General features: G+C 42.9%; 1 protein-coding gene across 1 annotated transcript in view; it reads left to right on the forward strand.

The window, feature by feature from the left end:
* The window catches only part of slc9a2 (solute carrier family 9 member 2), a 26,440-nt gene continuing 6,686 nt past the window's right edge, over window positions 1–19,754 (forward strand). The window contains exons 1-9 of the mRNA XM_084179842.1: window positions 1–658; window positions 2,294–2,508; window positions 2,831–3,079; window positions 10,485–10,735; window positions 10,863–11,080; window positions 11,272–11,471; window positions 11,574–11,663; window positions 11,811–11,881; window positions 13,104–13,271. Coding sequence (XP_084035968.1) covers window positions 379–658; window positions 2,294–2,508; window positions 2,831–3,079; window positions 10,485–10,735; window positions 10,863–11,080; window positions 11,272–11,471; window positions 11,574–11,663; window positions 11,811–11,881; window positions 13,104–13,271 — 1,742 coding nt within the window. The 5' untranslated portion in view covers window positions 1–378. The remainder of the gene's footprint in view (window positions 659–2,293; window positions 2,509–2,830; window positions 3,080–10,484; window positions 10,736–10,862; window positions 11,081–11,271; window positions 11,472–11,573; window positions 11,664–11,810; window positions 11,882–13,103; window positions 13,272–19,754) is intronic.

The following is a 19,754-nucleotide window of genomic DNA, read 5'->3' on the forward strand; positions in this document are numbered from 1 at the left end:
ACGCGCCACAGGTGCAGGTAGCCGGTGGGTATCGGTTAAGGACTGTCATCACCAAAAACAGTACGTTTGGGAGAAACACTTTGTTTGGCAAACTGGAATGTGTTCTATCCTACAGTGAAGATTTTAAGCATGGAAATATAGTATATTTTATCATTGTTTTATTGAGGATTGTACTCTTGATTTTATAATAAATAATGGCATTTGGTGAAGTTTGGAGTTCATGAAGTGCCACCGCCGTCCTCTGGGTTTTTGACTCGATAGCCTTGGATGGAGTGAGTGCATGCGTGAGGGGCTCAGCCACCCGACTTCTGTAGACCTCTTATAGCTCAAAGCTGCTTATCAATTCTCAGTCAAGTAGGTTTTAAATATTTTGGTTGTATGAGCACTATGGGAGGACTTGGCCAGATGAAACTGTCAGTGTACTTTTTAACCATCGGATTGGTTCTCCTGAGTCTACCATGTGGATCATACACGGAGATTCAATCCAAACCCCCTGGTACCGTGACCGCCCTGCCCCCTGTCAAGCACGCGGAGGGTCCACAAGCGTTTCCAGACGCGGAGAAATCGAATCTCCCGGTCTTCACAATGAATTATCTCCGTATACAGGTGCCGTTTGAGGTCACGCTTTGGGTGCTGCTCGCGTCATTCGCCAAGATTGGTAAGCAAAGTAAACGACCATGGACAAACAACTCTGTGAGAAATAATAAGATAAGGTATTTGCCCTTTCAATCTTCAAGTCACCTCAGTTTCGTGGTAAGGTGTAACATTTCTGATGGGCAAGGGCATAGGATTGACTCAGACATTAGGGGGGACATATTTTGCTATGGGGGTCGGCTAATTTCTAGTGTATTTTGAGAAAAGGATACAGACAAATATTACATTGCAGAGGGGCACTTACACTGGTACAGTCCAATCAGTCTTAGGGCCATGGCCTTTCATACTGTACTGAATACCAGTGTGACTGTTAATGTGGTTATATTGGATTAAACATCCATTTTATACTCTTTCTCTGCTACTGTATGGTTAATTTCCTAGCCTTTTTCTCAGTTCCCCTGTCAGGTTGTTACTACTGCTGCTCTACATACTGTATGGGTTGAGACTTAACATAATATTTTCAATTTATAATACAGTTATTATACTGTAATAATAGCCAGCAACATACACAGTTAAAAACTATTTTAATACAACAACAAAAAAGGTAGGCATGAAAGGTCAAACTGAAATTAATCAACCTCCACTACACAATAATACAAAAATATATCATCATATCTGCCTCTCTCCTGCATGAAGTTAACACATGCAATAGACCCTCTAGACTCAAAGGAAAGTTTCACTCAAAAACTTTTGGTATTTTCTTCATTAGTCCGTTGTTGATATAGTCCCAAAATGTTTTGCATGTCAGCAATCAAGTTTTCAAGATGTATAACTTTCAAAATACAGAAATGCAACCGGTATGATGCATTTTGTGTGTGTTAGGTTTGTATGCGTTAGCCTTTGCCAGGGGTGGTGTGTGGGCAGTTGCCAAGAACCTTACATTTACTTCTTACTTAATCTTTGCACTCCTTTGAAAAAAACTATTATGTTCTCTTTTTTCTCTCTATCTTGACTGGTGGCACATCCAATGCTAATTTGCTGACTCTATGATGAAGACTAAGGGAAGATCTCAATTTCAGACTCTAAGCGTCCTCTCTCCTCGTCTCCTTCTCAGAACCCATTGGATGAGAAAGCCAGAGGTCCCTCCCCTCTGAACTTCTCATCCAATGGGTTTTGAGAAGGCGATGAGAGAAGAGAGAGGACGCGAGGAGTATGAAATTGAGATCTTCCCCTAGGCAGTGATTGGGCAAGTAATTCTGTACTAGCAGGGAAGTATTCTTGGTTTCAAAGCATTCTATATCAGTTTTTCACACAGCCAGAACTACCCAGCGTTAGCTAGTTAGATAAAACCTGACACCGCTACTGATGGGAATGAAAAATATATTGGCAGTTGTAGAAGTTGCCCTTTGACACAGATCTAGGGTTAATGTGTCCATCCTAACCTACGAACTGACTTGTTGGAAAGGTGGCATCCTATGATGGTGCCACATTGAAAGTCACTGAGCTCTTCAGTAAGGCCATTCTACTGCCAATGTTTATCTATGGAGATTGCATGTCTGTGTGCTCAATTTTATACACCAGTCAGCAACGGGTGTGGCTGAAATAGAATCCACTAATTTGAAAGGGTGTCCACATACTTTTGTACGTATAGTGTAGCTGCCATGTACAGTATCAGACCTTCAACCTCTCTCTCTCCCAGGTTTCCATGTATACCACAAGGTTACCTTCTGGGTCCCAGAGTCATGTCTCCTGATCAGTATTGGTCTGATCGTAGGGGCCATCATGCACTCTGTCCACGAGGAGCCCCCTGCTGTGCTCAGCTCCAACGTCTTTTTCCTCTATATGCTGCCTCCCATCGTACTGGAGTCTGGATACTTCATGCCCACACGGCCATTCTTCGAGAACGTGGGCACGGTATGATGGTTTTATGTGCTAATATCAATACTAATTATGGTCTCTGGAGGGACTCAAGGGGCCCGTTTCCCTGACACTGATCAAGCCTATAGTCCAGGACTAAAAAGTGCTCTAAAGGTTAAAAGGGCTCTAGTGCTTTTTAGTCCTGGAATAGGCTTAATCTGTTTCTGGGATAACTGACCCGAAGAATTAGCCTACATTTCAACCAATACAGGAATATACTTGCTTTATTCCATTCTGGTAGGTGAACCATTTGCCATATAATGTTTCACATTATGCCCCAATGAACAATGGAAGTTCCCATACCATCTTCTGCCTACAGGTGCTTTGGTTTGCAGTGGTGGGCACCCTGTGGAACAGCATTGGGATAGGGATGTCTCTGTATGCGGTGTGTCAGATCGAGGCGTTTGAGGTGCAGGACATTAACCTTCAGGAGAACTTGCTGTTTGCCACCATCATCTCAGCTGTGGACCCAGTGGCCGTACTCAGCGTGTTCGAGGATGTCTCTGTTAACGAGCAGCTCTACATCGTGGTGTTTGGAGAGTGCCTGTTCAATGATGCTGTCACTGTGGTGAGTGTGTGTTTGTGTGTGCGTGTGAGAGAGAGAGAGAGTGAGTGAGTGTGAGAGATAGAAGATAGAATGTGTGTGTGTGTGTGTCAGATGTGCAGCACCCAATGAGTACATTGTTGTGTTCTGGAAATGCCTATTGAACAAGGTGTCCCCGTTGTGAGCAGTAGTACATCATTGTGTTTGGCAGAGTGACTTACTGTACATCGAGGTGCAGATAGAATGGAAGTGAGATGGTTACAAAGAGACACTTGTTGCTACACGTGATGTCAGCCTGTCTGGATAACTGCATTCTTTGGTTCTCTGCCTTTGACTGCTTGTTCTCATAACTGACCAATGACATCACAGTGACACCTCCAGGCTGAGTGCTGTTTTATAGGTCAGCAAAGCACCAGAAACAAGACCCTTAAACCATTCCTGATGTGCTGGTGCCAGCAGCACAGTTTAGTTACCGTAATTGAAAGCTTTGACAGACAGGTAGACCTTCCAACACATGCAACACTTGAACAACATTGATACTCCTGCTCCTCCCAGTCCTCAGTCAACATAATGTTCATAGATTCCAAACTATATCTTAACATGGATGAGTGGACTGAAGGAGGTTTCAAGACCAGTCACTGAACTACCGGCTTAGTGTCTATAATAGAGTGTTTCTCAATATGCATACTACCATGGTCCACACTCTCATGCTCCGAGTGCATTCTGCGACCACATTCTCCTGAGTACGTTCTTGTGAGGACAAGAGTGTGGAGAATGCATAAAACAATATATTTGAGAAGCACTCACACTCCCCCTACTGTATTACCTCACGCTTCACCTCCCCATTCACTGAACCTTCTTCCAGCCAGGACAATGGCAACAATAGACGAAACAAGATATACACAAAGAAAACATTTTACTTGATAATTATCAGCTAGATAATAATGTAGCTAACCAGATAGTTTAACAGGAAAAATGGACATGAAACTAATATTATACAAGATATAAATTCTTCGAGGGTAGCTAGCTAACAATTCTTTGTGGCTATCTGGCTAGCTAACAGTACTTGTAGCTAGCCAGTTAGACCTATTGACTTATTATGGGCTTGCAATCTACGATACGTAGGCAGGTAAACATGCCAAAATTAACACAGCATGTATTTATTAACATATCAAGATAAAATAATGTAGTCTGGCAACATATGAGATGTGAATATGCAGCATTTCATTCCGAAGTCGGAGTGTAGTTTCTCTTGCTTCAGCTCAAGAAAATGTGCATCATTTTTTACGTGGTTTTGTCATATTTCTTTGCATACTTTCTCTTGAAGCTTACATCGATGCATGCTTCAAAATATGTACAAATAATATGCCATTTAGCAAACGCTTCAAACAGAGTACGCATTCGAGCAGTGCCCTCCATGCCCTTTCGCATACTTTGATTTGGACTCATACTCCGACCCTTCCCTGCTCCAATTTGCATGCTCGGAGCACGGTAGTATGCATTTTGAGAAACACTCCTAGTGTGTTGAACTGAGTCAAACCTGTATTTCACCTCTCTGGTGATTGTGTTCTCTGTAAAGACTGAGCTCAGGTTTCAGTGGATGTCGAGGAATCTATCCAATCACAGACTCTTTGGCTCTAGCAGCTTAAGTATCCAGGAAGTCCACATATAAAAGACTGTCTGTGTGTTTCTTGATTTATGTGTGATCGTTCAGATGCCACCACACTGATTCCTGAGGTCACAAACTCTCTTTGGCCAGGGCCGTTGGCTAGGTATCAGGTGGAATATAACGTACATCAGTGTTGGCGTGTATATCAGACTGTTTTTCTGCCACAGACTGGTGTGTGTGTTGTGTGTAGAGAGAGATTGTTCAACAAGTATGGGGACATCAGATACCGCCATTGTGCAGCACATGCAGATGGAGCTTTGATTTCCCCCTTTTAGGTCTCATTCTTCCTTTAAGGAATATCAGTCAATTAAAGGAATCAAACTCACGTGTATGTACAGTGCTATGAAAAAGTATTTGCCCCCTTTCTAATTTTCTCTACTTTTGCATATTTGTGATACTGAATGTTATCAGATCTTAAATCAAAACCTAATATTAGATAAAGGGAACATAAGTGAACAAATAACACAACAATTACATATTTATTTCATTTATTTCATAAACAAAGTTATGCAACACCCAATTCCCCTGTGTGAAAAAGTAATTGCCCCCTTACACTCAATAACTGGTTGTGCCACCTTTAGCTGCAATGACTCCAACCAAATGCTTCCTGTAGTTGTTGATCAGTCTCTCACGTCACTGTGGAGGAATTTTGGCCCACTCTTCCATGTAGAACTGCTTTAACTCAGTGACGTGTGGGTTTTCAAGCATGAACTGCTCGTTTCAAGTCCTGCCACAACATCTCAATTGGGATTAGGTCTGGACTTTGACTAGGCCATTCCAAAACCAATTTGTTGCTTTTTAGAAATGTTCATGTAGACTTGATTGTGTGTTTTGGATCATTGTCTTGCTGCATGACCCAGCTGCGCTTCAGCTTTAGCTCACAGACGAATGGTCTGACATTCTCCTGTAGAATTCTCTGATACAGAGCAGAATTCAAGGTTCCTTCTATTAAGGCAAGTCGTCCAGGTCATGAGGCAGCAAAGCATCCCCAAACCATCACGCACCACCACCATGCTTGACCTTTGGTATGATGTTCTTACTGTGGAATGCAGTGTTTGGTTTTCGCCAGGCATAATGGGACCCATCTCGTCCAAAAAGTTGACTCAAGTTTGCCAAAAAGCACCAGGATGATCAGATCATCAAGACTCTTGGAAGAACGTTCTATGGACAGATGATTCACAAGTATAACTTTTTGGACGACATGGTTCCAGTAATGCCTGGCGAAAACCAAACTCTGCATTCCACAGTAAAAACATAATATAATATGCCATTTAGCAGACGCTTTTATCCAAAGCGACTTACAGTCATGCGTGCATACATTTTTTGTGTATGGGATCATACCAAAGGTCAAGCATGGTGGTGGTGGTGTGATGGTTTGGGGATGCTTTGCTGCCTCAGGACCTGGACGACTTGCCTTAATAGAAGGAACCATGAATTCTGCCCTGTATCAGAGAATTCTACAGGAGAATGTAAGACCATCCGTCTGTGAGCTGAAGCTGAAGCGCAGCTGGGTCATGCAGCAAGACAATGATCCAAAACACACAATCAAGTCTACATGAAAATTGCTAAAAAGCAACAAATTGGACGTTTTGGAATGGCCTAGTCAAAGTCCAGACCTAATCCCAATTGAGATGTTGTGGCAGGACTTGAAATGAGCAGTTCATGCTTGAAAACCCACACGTCACTGAGTTAAAGCAGTTCTGCATGGAAGAGTGGGCCAAAAATTCCTCCACAGCGACGTGAGAGACTGATCAACAACTACAGGAAGCATTTGGTTGGAGTCATTGCAGCTAAAGGTGGCTCAACCAGTTATTGTGTAAGGGGGCAATTACTTTTTCACACAGGGGAATTGGGTGTTGCATAACTTTGTTTATGAAATAAATGAAATAAATATGTAATTGTTGTGTTATTTGTTCACTTATGTTCCCTTTATCTAATATTAGGTTTTGGTTGAAGATCTGATAACATTCAGTATCACAAATATGCAAAAGTAGAGAAAATTAGAAAGGGGGAAAATACTTTTTCATAGCACTGTATGTATGTAATTCCATGTAAATCCCTAGTTGCTTAGTTCTTATGTTTAGTACTCAGTAATGGAGTGGAGAGAACAAGGACAAACACTTCCCCTGGACACCAGAGAGAGACGAGGTGTGGCTTCTACTGACGGAGTAGAACTGCTGGAACACACACAGAGAGAGGACAGGTGGTAGGGCACTAACCAGGGTTGCAGTGCACTAACCAGTGCACTAACCAGGTCACTAGCCAGCAAACTAATGAGTGCACCTGCCTCTGCCAGGACAAACAGTTAAATAACCAGAGAGGCACCAACCAGGGTACTAGGTCACTAACTAGATCACTGACCAGTGGTAACATCACTAAACAGATTGCTCAGACAGGATGAGCCAGAACAAAGCAGGCAATAGAGTACAATGAGTCTATGCATACATTCATTTGTCAGTCCTGGAATATGTGTCTTGTATATCAGACACATCTACAAACATACCATTCAATAAGGAACTAACACAGTCAGAAACATCAACAGAGAGCTGGTAAACAAATGAGCTGAGAAAGCTCCGTCAGTTCCCCTGTCTGTCACATTCTCAGTACAAACACAGGACTGTACCAGGGGTGCAGGTCTAGGATCAGCTTACCCTCCCCAAATTCTAACTGATCAGTGTCCTGGGGGCAAGTCTACACAATTAGGGTCACAGCAGGGTGGCATTACAGGATCAACGGGTCTAACGTCTATAAACACCATACTGATCAATGTGTCTTACGTCTATAAACGCTCACTGATCAACGGGTCTAACGTCTATAAACGCTCACTGATCAATGTGTCTTACGTCTATAAACGCTCACTGATCAACAGATCTAACGTCTATAAACGCTCACTGATCAACGGATCTAACGTCTATAAATGCTCACTGATCAACGGGTCTAACTTCTATAAACGCTCACTGATCAATGTGTCTTACGTCTATAAACGCTCACTGATCAACGGGTCTAACTTCTATAAACGCTCACTGATCAATGTGTCTTACGTCTATAAATGCTCACTGATCAACGGGTCTAACTTCTATAAACGCTCACTGATCAATGTGTCTTATGTCTATAAACGCTCATTGATCAATGGGTCTAACATCTATAAACGCTCACTGATCAACGGATCTAACGCCTATAAACGCTCACTGATCAATGTGTCTAACGTCTATAAACGCTCACTGATCAACAGGTCTAACTTCTATAAACGCTCACTGATCAATGTGTCTAACGTCTATAAACGCTCACTGATCAACGGGTCTAACGTCTATAAACGCTCACTGATCAACGGATCTAACGTCTATAAACGCTCACTGATCAACGGGTCTAACGTCTATAAACGCTCACTGATCAATGGGTCTAACGTTTATAAACGCTCACTGATCAACGGGTCTAACATCTAAACGCTCACTGATCAATGGGTCTAACGTCTATAAATGCTCACTGATCAATGGATCTAACGTCTATAAACGCTCACTGATCAACGGGTCTAACTTCTATAAACGCTCACTGATCAATGTGTCTTACGTCTATAAACGCTCACTGATCAACGGATCTAACGTCTATAAACGCTCACTGATCAACGGGTCTAACTTCTATAAACGCTCACTGATCAATGTGTCTAACGTCTATAAACGCTCACTGATCAACGGATCTAACGTCTATAAATGCTCACTGATCAACGGATCTAACGTCTATAAACGCTCACTGATCAACGGATCTAACATCTATAAACGCTCACTGATCAATGTGTCTAACATTTATAAACGCTCACTGATCAACGTGTCTAACATTTATAAACACTCAGAAATGTAGGACTCTGAAGTACACTGAACAAAAATATATAAACGCAACATGCACCATTTCTAAGATTTTACTGAGTTACAGTTCATATAAGGAAATCAGTCAATTGAAATAAATTCCTTAGGCCCTTATCTATGGATTTCACATGACTGGGAATACAGATATTCATCGGTTAGTCACATATACCTTAAAAAAAAGGTTGGCCCGTGGATTAGAAAGCCAGTCAGTATCTGGTGTGATGACAATATGCCTCATGCAGCGCAACACATCTCCTTCGCATAGAGTTGATCAGGCTGTTGATTGTGGACTGTGGAATGTTGTCCCACTCCTATTCAATTGCTGTGCGAAGTTGCTGGATATTGGGGGGAACTGAAACACGCTGTCATACACGTCGATCCAGAGCATCCCAAACATGCTCAATGGGTGACATGTCTGGTGAATATGCAGGCCATGGAAGAACTGGGACATTTTCAGCTTCCAGGAACTGTTTACATATCCTTGTGACGTGGGGCCGTGCATTATCATGCTGAAACATGAGGTGATGGTGGCAGATTAATGGAACGACAATGGGCCTGAAGATCTCGTCGCGGTATCTCTGTGCATTGAAATTGCCATCGATAAAATGCAATTGTGTTCGTTCTCCATAGCTTATGCCTGCCCATACCATAACCCCACCGCCACCATCGGGCACTCTGTTCACAACGTTGACATCAGCAAATCGCTCACCCACACGACGCCCGGTACAGTTGAAATTGGGATTAATCCGTGAAGAGCACACTTCTCCAGCGTGCCAGTGGACATTGAAGGTCAGCATTTGCCAACTGAAGTCGGTTACAACGCCTAACTGCAGTCAGGTCAAGACCCTGGTGAGGACAACGAGCACACAGATGAGCTTCCCTGAGACGGTTTCTGACAGTTTGAGCAGAAATTCCTCAGTTGTGCAAACCCACAGTTTCATCAGCTGTCTGAGTGGCTCGTCTCAGACAATCCCGCAGGTGAAGAAGCTGGATGTGGAGGTCCTGGGCTGGCATGGTTACACATGGTCTGCGGTTGTAAGGCCGGTTGGACATACTGCCAAATTCTCTAAAACGACGTTGGAGGCGGCTTATGGTAGAGAAATTAACATTCAATTCTCTGGCAATAGCTCTGGTAGACATTCCTGCAGTCAGCATGCCAATTGCACGCTCCCTCAAAACTTGAGACATCTGTGGCATTGTGTTGTGTGACGAAACTGCACATTTTAGAGTGGCCTTTTATTGTCCCCAGCACAAGGTTCACCTGTGTAATGATCATGCTGTTTAATCAGCTTCTTGATATGCCACACCTGTCAAATGGATGGATTATCTTGGCATGGTAGAAATTCTCACTAACCGGGATGTAAACAAATTTGTTCACAAAATTTGGGAGATAGAAGCTTTTTGTGCGTATGGAACATTTCTGGGATCTTTTATTTCAGCTCATGAAACATGGGACCAACACTTTACATGTTGCGTTTATATATTTGTTCAGTATATATGTTGATTTCCTTAACAAATCTACAGGCTAAATATTTTTATTTATGAACGGTAGGGTGAAATTCCACCCAGGTTTATGATTAATATTGAAGTTGGAACAGTCGCAGAAAAAAACAAAGGCTCTTTCTTGCCACAGTGTTCTTTTGTTCAGGAGTCATGCTAGATACTGTGTAGATATCACATAGTAAACACAACAGTTCAAACACACATGACTTAGTGATTTATCAGGATAATAAAGTCATTGGAGTTCTTGACCCCTGTTTCTGATCCATGACTTCAGACAGGGGGTCTGTCTGTCTGTCTGACTCTTCCTCTCCCTCTCTCTCTCCCTCTCTCTCCCCCCCTCTCTCCGTGTGGGTCCCTCTCTCTCTCTCTCTTTCTCTCTCTCTCTCTCTCTCTCCAGGTGTTGTACAACATGTTTAACTTCGTAGCAGATATGCCGGAGGTGGAGCCGGTGGATGTATTTCTGGGCGTGGCTAGGTTCTTCGTGGTGGGCATGGGGGGTCTGGGCTTTGGTGTCATCTTTGGCTTCGTAGCCTCCTTCACCACGCGTTTCACCTCTAACGTCAGGGAGATAGAACCCCTCTTTATCTTTATGTACAGCTACCTGGCCTACCTTGTGGCAGAGCTGTTCTCCATCTCCAGCATTATGGCGTGAGTGACGGAATGAGCATGCACATTGTGCCTACACACACGTATACATGCAGGAAAACACACATGCATACACTAAAACACACACACACACACACCACTGATGACTCTGTGTTACGTCTGTCCACAGCATTGTGACCTGTGCCCTGACCATGAAGTACTATGTGGAGGAGAATGTGTCCCAGCGGTCCTGCACCACTATCCGCCATGTGGTCAAAATGCTGGGCACCATCTCAGAGACCCTCATCTTCTTCTTCCTGGGCGTGGTCACCATAACAACAGAACACGAGTGGAACTGGGGCTACATCATGTTCACACTGCTGTTCGCCTTCGTGTGGAGAGGCCTGGGTAAGAGGGGGAGAGTGTGTGTGTTTTTGGGGAGGGGTGGTGCAGAGGCTATGACAAAGTGTCTTGTGAGTTCACTTAGAAAGATGAGCCAATCTGTGCAGTGCCTTACTCAGGCTGATCAGTTTGAATATGGAGTGAAACATCCTGATTCTCACCTTTAACCTTTCACCCTTTACCTCCACTCCTCCCAGGTGTCCTGGTGCTGACCCAGATCATTAACCCTTTCCGCACCATCCCCTTCAACTTCAAGGACCAGTTTATTCTGGGTTACGGTGGCCTGCGAGGGGCAATCTCCTTTGCCCTGGTCTTCACCCTTCCAGACAGCATTGGCCGCAAGAAACTCTTTGTCACCACCACCATCTGTATGATCATGTTCACAGTCTTCATCCAGGTAGGAGAGAAGTGATCCAAAAGTGATCCAGAAGTGATCTAGATGCCTGGTTTAGTAATAACTATCTGACCAGAACCATTGATCTCCTGCTCCTGTCCACAGGGAATCAGCATACGGCCGCTGATCGAGTTTATCAACGTCCGCAGAACCAACCGCAACCTGGACACCATCAACGTAGAGATCCACTCCAGGGTAGGTCAAGAAATAGTGTTTGTTTGTTTTCTTGTCATTGGGCTGTTGTTTTTACTGTACAGTGCACAGTTCCAGTCTGCAGTATATGCTATGTTTTGGCTCACTGTGTGTGTAGCCACCTGTAACCCCTCCCCTCTCATCCCTCAGCTCATGGAGCACACCATCGCTGGGGTAGAGGACCTCTGTGGCCAGTGGAGCCACTACTACTGGAAGGACAAGTAAGAGCTTCTTTTTCCTGTTTCATCACTTCCTGTCCACCTACTCCCAGGGTACCATTGTTTAGGGAGGCAGGTCTGGTTTGAATACCCGAGCCGACAAAGGTGAAAAATCTGTTGATGTGCCCTTGAGCAAGGCACTTAACCCTAATTTGCTCCAGCTGTGCCGTACTATTATGGCTGATCCTGTTAAACAACACATTTCCCTGCACCTATCTGGTGTATGTGACAATAAAATATATATATTTTCTTATTTTTCTTATTTGGCTTCCTCTCCTCGTCACCTTTCATACATCTGCCCTGACTACTTACTTAAAAATGACTTCCTTAGGGGCATCATATGCCTTCACCTAACCTGTGTTTAAAGGTCCTCTGTGTGGTCCTCTGTAGCTCAGCTGGTAGAGCACGGCGCTTGTAACGCCAAGGTAGTGGGTTCGATCCCCGGGACCACCCATACACAAAAATGTATGCACGCATGACTGTAAGTCGCTTTGGATAAAAGCGTCTGCTAAATGGCATATTAATTTTAATTTAATTTTAATTTAAAGAGCAGTAAAGATTAAGTGAAGGAAGTGACTTTTGATGCTACATATTAATCAAATATCACTGGTTGTATATTTTGTTTCCTTTTAACATTGCTCAGTCCCTACCTGTTTCCCTAGTGAACTGGGGGTGAGATTAAAGTTTTTCTGCGTTCTAGATTTTGCTGTCTGCGGTTTTTGTTTTTTCATTGCCATTGTTCTGTCTGTGAAAGCATGGCTTGACATTTTACTGGAATGCGGTGTCGTGTTCCTTTGAGCTGCAACTTTCTCATGAGTGGCTTCTACTCTTCCCCCTATGTCCCAAACAAATGTACGGTCCTTCCACACACCTAGAGTTGGTATAGTAACAATACACCCCTACCCCCCCCATTACCCATATCCTCACTACACCCCTCTGTACACCAGGAAGGGTTTGTCTGGAATCCTTTTTAAGTCAGCTTAGGTCAACTCTCCTAGTCAGAACTTGTCGTCATACCAGGAAGCAAAGCACATTCCCTCTCTCCTTTAGTTTCCACGACCATACACCACTTGGCCTGTTGGAGGACTTTGGGAGGAGCTTATCCAGTTTCTATAACTTTGTGTGAACACCAAGGCATGAGTTTAATATTGCTTCCATGGGTATTATGAAATGCCTCTGTCTGTGACTGTCTGTGATAATGTTTAGTATCTGCCCTCTTTGTCAGGTTTCTGAAGTTTAATAACCGGATCCTGCGTAAGATCCTGATCAGGGATAACCGGGCAGAGTCTAGCATTGTGGCGCTGTACAAGAAGCTGGAGCTGCAGAACGCTGTGGAGATACTGGACACAGTGTCTGGAGACATCAACGCTGCTCCTTCCATTGTCTCTCTACAGTACGTTTATCTACTCTCTCCCTCTCTCACACTCTCTCTCTCTCTCTCTCTCTCTCTCTCTCTCTCTCTCTCTCTCTCTCTCTCTCTCTCTCTCTCTCTCTCTCTCTCTCTGTCAAATCAAATCAAATCAATTTTTATTTGCCACATGCACCGAATACGACAGGTGTAGACCTTACAGTGAAATGCTTACTTACAAGCCCATAACCAACAATGCAGTTTTAAGAAAAATAAGTATTAAGTAAAAAATAGATAAGGAAAAAAAAAAAAAAACGAATAATTAAAGAACAGCAGTAAAATAAAATAACAGTATGGAGGCTATATACAGGGGGTACCGGTACAGAGTCAATGTGCGGGGGCACAGGTTAGTCGAGGTAATTGAGGTAATATGTACATGTGGGTAGAGTTAAAGTGACTATGCATAGATAATATCAATCTACACACAATACGCCATAATGACAAAGAAAAAACAGGTTTTTAGACATTTTTGCAAATGTATTAAAAATAAAGATCTTTACATAAGTATTCAGACCCTTTGCTATGAGACTTGAAATTGAGCTCAGGTGCATCCTGTTTCCATTGATCGTCCTTGAGATGTTTTTACAACTGTATTGGAGTCCACCTGTGGGAAATGTCTTGGACATGATTTGGAAAGGCACACACCTGTCTATATAAGGTCCCACAGTTGACAGTGCATGTCAGAGAAAAAACCAAGCCATGAGGTCGAAGGAATTGTCCGTAGAGCTCCGAGACAGGATTGTGTCGCGGCAGAGATCTGGGGAAGGGTACCAAAACATTTCTGCAGCATTGAAGGTCTCCAAGAACACAGTGGCATCCATCATTCTTAAATGGAAGAAGTTTGGAACCACCAAGACTCTTTCTAGAGCTGGCCGCCCGGCCAAACTGAGCAATCTGGGGAGAAGGGCCTTGGTCAGGGAGGTGACCAAGAACCCAATGGTCACTCTGACATCGCTCCAGAGTTCCTCTGTGGAGATGGGAGAAACTTCCAGAAGGACAACCATCTCTGCAGCACTCCACCAATCCTCAGTAAAAGGAGGCCCGCTTGGAGTTTGCCTAAAGACTCTCAGACCATGAGAAACAAGATTCTCTGGTCTGATGAAACCAAGATTGAGCTCTTTGTCCTGAATGCCAAGCGTCACGTCTGGAGGAAACCTGGCACCATCCCTACAGTGAAGCATGGTGGTGGCAGCATCATGCTGTGGGGATGTTTTTCAGCGGCAGGGACTGGGAGACTAGTCAGGATCGAGGGAAAGATGAACGGAGCAGAGTACAGAGAGATCCTTGATGAAAACCTGCTCCAGAGCGCTCAGGACCTCAGACTGGGGGCGAAGGTTAATCTTCCAACAGGACAACGACCCTAAGCACACAGCCAAGACAATGCAGGAGTGGCTTCGGGACAAGTCTCTGAATGTCCTTGAGTGGCCCAGCCAGAGCCTGGACTTGAACCCGATCGAACAGCTCTGGAGAGACCTGAAAATAGCTGTGCAGCGACACTCCCCATCTAACCTGACAGAGCTTGAGAGGATCTGCAGAGAAGAATGGGAGAAACTCCCCAAATACTGGTGTCAAGTTTGTAGTGTCATACCCAAGAAGACTTCAAATCAAATTTTATTTGTCACATACACGTGTTTAGCAGATGTTATTGCGGGTGTAGCGAAATGCTTGCAAAAAAAAAAGGACACTTTCTGAAGAATACATAGAAAAACAAAATACCGCAAAGTTTCCTAAGAGCTAGTCGCGAGGCCGCCATCCTCGTCGAAGCCAGGCTGTAATCACTGCCAAAGGTGCTTCAACAAAGTACTGAGTAAAGGGTCTGAATACTTATGTAAATGTGATATTTCAGTTTTTCATTATGGGGTATCGTGTGTAGATTGATGAGGGGAAAAAACAATTGAATACATTTTAGAATAAGGCTGTAACGTAACAAAATGTGTAAAAAGTCAAGGGGTATGAATACTTTCCGAAGGCGCTGTATATACAGTGAGGGAAAAAAGTATTTGATCCCCTGCTGATTTTGTACCTTTGCCCACTGACAAAGAAATGATCATTCTATAATTTTAATGGTAGGTTTATTTGAACAGTGAGAGACAGAATAACAACAACAAAATCCTGAAAAACGCATGTCAAAAATGTTATACATTGATTTGCATTTTAATGAGGGATATTAGTATTTGACCCACTCTCAATCAGAAAGATTTCTGGCTCCCAGGTGTCTTTTATACAGGTAACGAGCTGAGATTAGGAGCACACTCTTAAAGGGAGTGCTCCTAATCTCAGCTTGTTACCTGTATAAAAGACAATCAATCAATCAGTTTCCAAACTCTCCACCATGGCCAAGACCAAAGAGCTCTCCAAGGATGTCAGGGACAAGATTGTAGAGCTACACAAGGCTGGAATGAGCTACAAGACCATCGCCAAGCAGCTTGGTGAGAAGGTGACAACAGTTGGTGCGATTATTCGCAAATGGAAGAAACACAAAATAACGGTCTCCCTCGGCCCAGAACTACACGGGAGGATCTTGTCAGTGATCTCAAGGCAGCTAGGACCATAGTCACCAAGAAAACAATTGGTAACACACTACGCCGTGAAGGACTGAAATACTGCAGCGCCCGCAAGGTCCCCCTGCTCAAGAAAGCACATTTACAGGGCCGTCTGAAGTTTGCCAATGAACATCTGAATGATTCAGAGGAGAACTGGGTGAAAGTGTTGTGGTCAGATGAGACCGAAATCGAGCTCTTTGGCATCAACTCAACTTGCCGTGTTTGGAGGAGGAGGAATGCTGTGCCTATGACCCCAAGAACACCATCCCCACCGTCAAACATGGAGGTGGAAACATTATGCTTTGGGGGTGTTTTTCTGCTAAGGGGACAAGACAACTTCACCGCAGACAACTTCACCGCATCAAAGGGACGATGGACGGGGCCATGTACCGTCAAATCTTGGGTGAGAACCTCCTTCCCTCAGCCAGGGCATTGAAAATGGGTCGTGGATGGGTATTCCAGCATGACAATGACCCAAAACACACGGCCAAGGCAACAAAGGAGTGGCTCAAGAAGAAGCACATTAAGGTCCTGGAGTAGCCTAGCCAGTCTCCAGACCTCAATCCCATAGAAAATCTGTGGAGGGAGCTGAAGGTTCGAGTTGCCAAACGTCAGCCTCGAAACCTTAATGACTTGGAGAAGATCTGCAAAGAGGAGTGGGACAAAATCCCTCCTGAGATGTGTACAAACCTGGTGGCCAACTACAAGAAACGTCTGACCTCTGTGATTGCCAACAAGGGTTTTGCCACCAAGTACTAAGTCAGGTTTTGCAGAGGGGTCAAATACTTATTTCCCTAATTAAAATGCAAATCAATTGATAACATTTTTGACATGCGTTTTTCTGGATTTTGTTGTTGTTATTCTGTCTCTCACTGTTCAAATAAACCTACCATTAAAATTATAGACTGATCATGTCTTTGTCAGTGGGCAAACGTACAAAATCAGCAGGGGATCAAATATATTTTTCCCTCACTGTATATATATAACCTAGACAATGTTTTAGAATTCGTAGGCAGTCCAGGATATGAAGGTTGGAGGAAAAGTCAATGCAAAACATTGCTGACAGGTTGGTTTTTCTTTTAGAAACTGTCACAGTCCTTTGCCAAAAACAGCATACAGTGCCTTCATACCCCTTTACTTATTCCACATTTTGTTGTGTTACAGCTTGAATTCAACATTTATTAAATAGTTTTTTTTCTCACCCATCTACACATAATACCCTATAATGACAAAGTGAAAACATGTTTTTAGAAATGTTTGCAAATGTATTGAAAATGAAATACAGAAATATCTAATTTACATAAGTATTCACACCCCCTGAGTCAATACTTTGTAGAAGCACCTTTGGCCGGGATTACAGATGTGAGTCTTTCTGGGTGTGCCAAGTTTTTAGCGTCATACCCAAGAAGATACGAGGCTGTAATCACTGCCAAAGGTGCTTCAACAAAGTACTGAGTAAAGGGTCAGAATACTTACAGTACCAGTCAAAAGTTTGGACACACCTACTCATTCCAGGGTTTTTCTTTATTTTTACTATTTTCTACATTGTAGAATAATAGTGAAGACATCAAAACTATGAAATAACACATATGGAATCATGTAGTAACCAAAAAAGTGTTAAACAAATAAAAATATATTTTACATTTGAGATTCTTCAAATAGCCACCCTTTGCCTTGATGACAGCTTTGCACACTCTTGGCAATCTCTCAACCAGCTTCACCTGGAATGCTTTTCCAACAGTCTTGAAGGAGTTCCCACATACGCTGAGCACTTGTTGGCTGCTTTTCCTTCACTCTACGGTCTGACTCATCCCAAACCATCTCAATTTGGTTGAGGTCGGGTGATTGTGGAGGCCAGGTCATCTGATGCAGCACTCCATCACTGTCTTTCTTGGTAAAATAGCCCTTACACAGCCTGGAGGTGTGTTGAGTCATTGTCCTGTTGAAAAACAAATGAAAGTTCCACTAAGCCCAAACCAGATGGGATGGTGTATCACTGCAAAATGCTGTGGTAGCCATGCTGGTTAAGTGTGTCTTGAATTCTAAATAAATCACAAACAGTGTCACCAGCAAAGCACCCCCACACCATAACACCTCCTCCTCCATGCTTTACGGTGGAAAATACACATGCGGAGATCCTCCTTTCACCCACATCGCGTCTCACAAAGCCACGCCGGTTGGAACCAAAAATCTGCAATTTGGACTCCAGACCAAAGGACAAATTTAGGTCTAATGTCCGTTGCTCGTGTTTCTTGGCATTCTCTCAACCAGCTTGGCCTAAGCAAGTCTCTTCTTCTTATTGGTGTCCTTTAGTAGTGGTTTCTTTGCAGCAATTCGACGATGAAGGCCTGATTCACACAGTCTCCTCTGAACAGTTGATGTTGAGTTGTGTCTGTTACTTGAACTCTGTGAAGCATTTATTTGGGCTGCAATTTCTGAGGCTGGTAACTCTAATGAACTTATCCTCTGCAGCAGAGGTAACTCTGGGTCTTCCATCCTCATGAGAGCCAGTTTCATCATAGCGCTTGATGGTTTTTGTGACTACACTTGAAGAAACTTTCAAAGTTCTTGAAATGTTCCGTATTGACTGACCTTCATGTCTTAAAGTAATGATGGACTGTTGTTTCTCTTTGCTTATTTGAGCTGTTTTTGCCATAATATGGACTAGGTATTTTACCAAATAGGGCTATCTTCTGTATACCCCCCCTACCTTGTCACAACACAAGTGATTGGCTCAAATGCATTAAGAAGGAAAGAAATTCCACAAATTAACTTTTAAGAAGGCACACCTGTTAATTGAAATGCATTCCAGGTGACTACCTCATGAAGCTGGTTGATATAATGCCAAGAGTATGCAAAGCTGTCATCAAGGCAAAGGGTGGCTATTTGAAGAATCTCAAATATAACATATATTTTGATTTGTTTAACACTTTCTTGGTTACTTCATGATTCTACATGTGTTATTTCATAGTTTTGATGTCTTCACTATTATTCTACATTGTAAAAAATAGTAAAAATAATGAAAAACCCTTGAATGAGTAGGTGTGTCCAAACCTTTGACTGGTAGTGTATGTAAATGTAATATTTCAGTTTTTTATTTTTAAGATATTTTCTAAAATTCTAAAGACCTGTTTTTGCTTTGTCATTATGGGGTATTGTGTGTAGATTGATAAGGGGGAAAAAACAATTTTTAATCCATTTTAGAATAAGGCTGTAACGTAACAAAATGTGAAAAAAGTAAAGGGGTCTGAATACTTTCCGAATGCACTGTACATACATTTTACGGACACAGCATATTTTATATTACTGTAGTTATCTTGTTATTTTTAGTCCCACCCTTGAGCTCCACTCAACCCCTCCTATCTATCTCTGAACACCATCCTGTTTTGATTTCTATTTGCCATATATTTTTAAACTGTGCTGTGATGTTTCACAGAAGTTCTGAACCTTTCCATTCTCATAGTTTGGCTATGACTTTTGAAATGATCCAGCAGTGCTATTTGCAGAGTTAGCTCCAGGTAAGTGTTGCAATTCTTCAGCCATTCCTGAACCTGCGACCAAAAACAAGCTACATATGGACTGTACCAAAACAAATGATCTAATGATTCTCTCTTCGCAGCAAAATCTGCAGAGCTAGGATGGTTGTACTTGTATATCAGTTCATAAACCATGTGCCATGGAATCGGTACATCGAAAATCTCTTCCCAACTATTTTGCAAACTATACGGCACAGTTGTCCTTAAATGCAACTGGTATACTTTTATATTTATCACTATTTTCTTTAACCAATTGTAGTCTTTACTGCAGGGCCGACACACAAGTTCCTTACTTTCTCCCCCTTCCACTTGCGTCTTCCATTTTTGCGGTAATGCTGCAATTAGTTGGTTTTAATTTTGTATATAGCAGACATTTCCATATATTTTTG

This window comes from Coregonus lavaretus (genome assembly GCF_964263955.1).
Source record: "Coregonus lavaretus genome assembly, chromosome: 16".
Lineage (NCBI taxonomy): Eukaryota > Metazoa > Chordata > Actinopteri > Salmoniformes > Salmonidae > Coregonus > Coregonus lavaretus.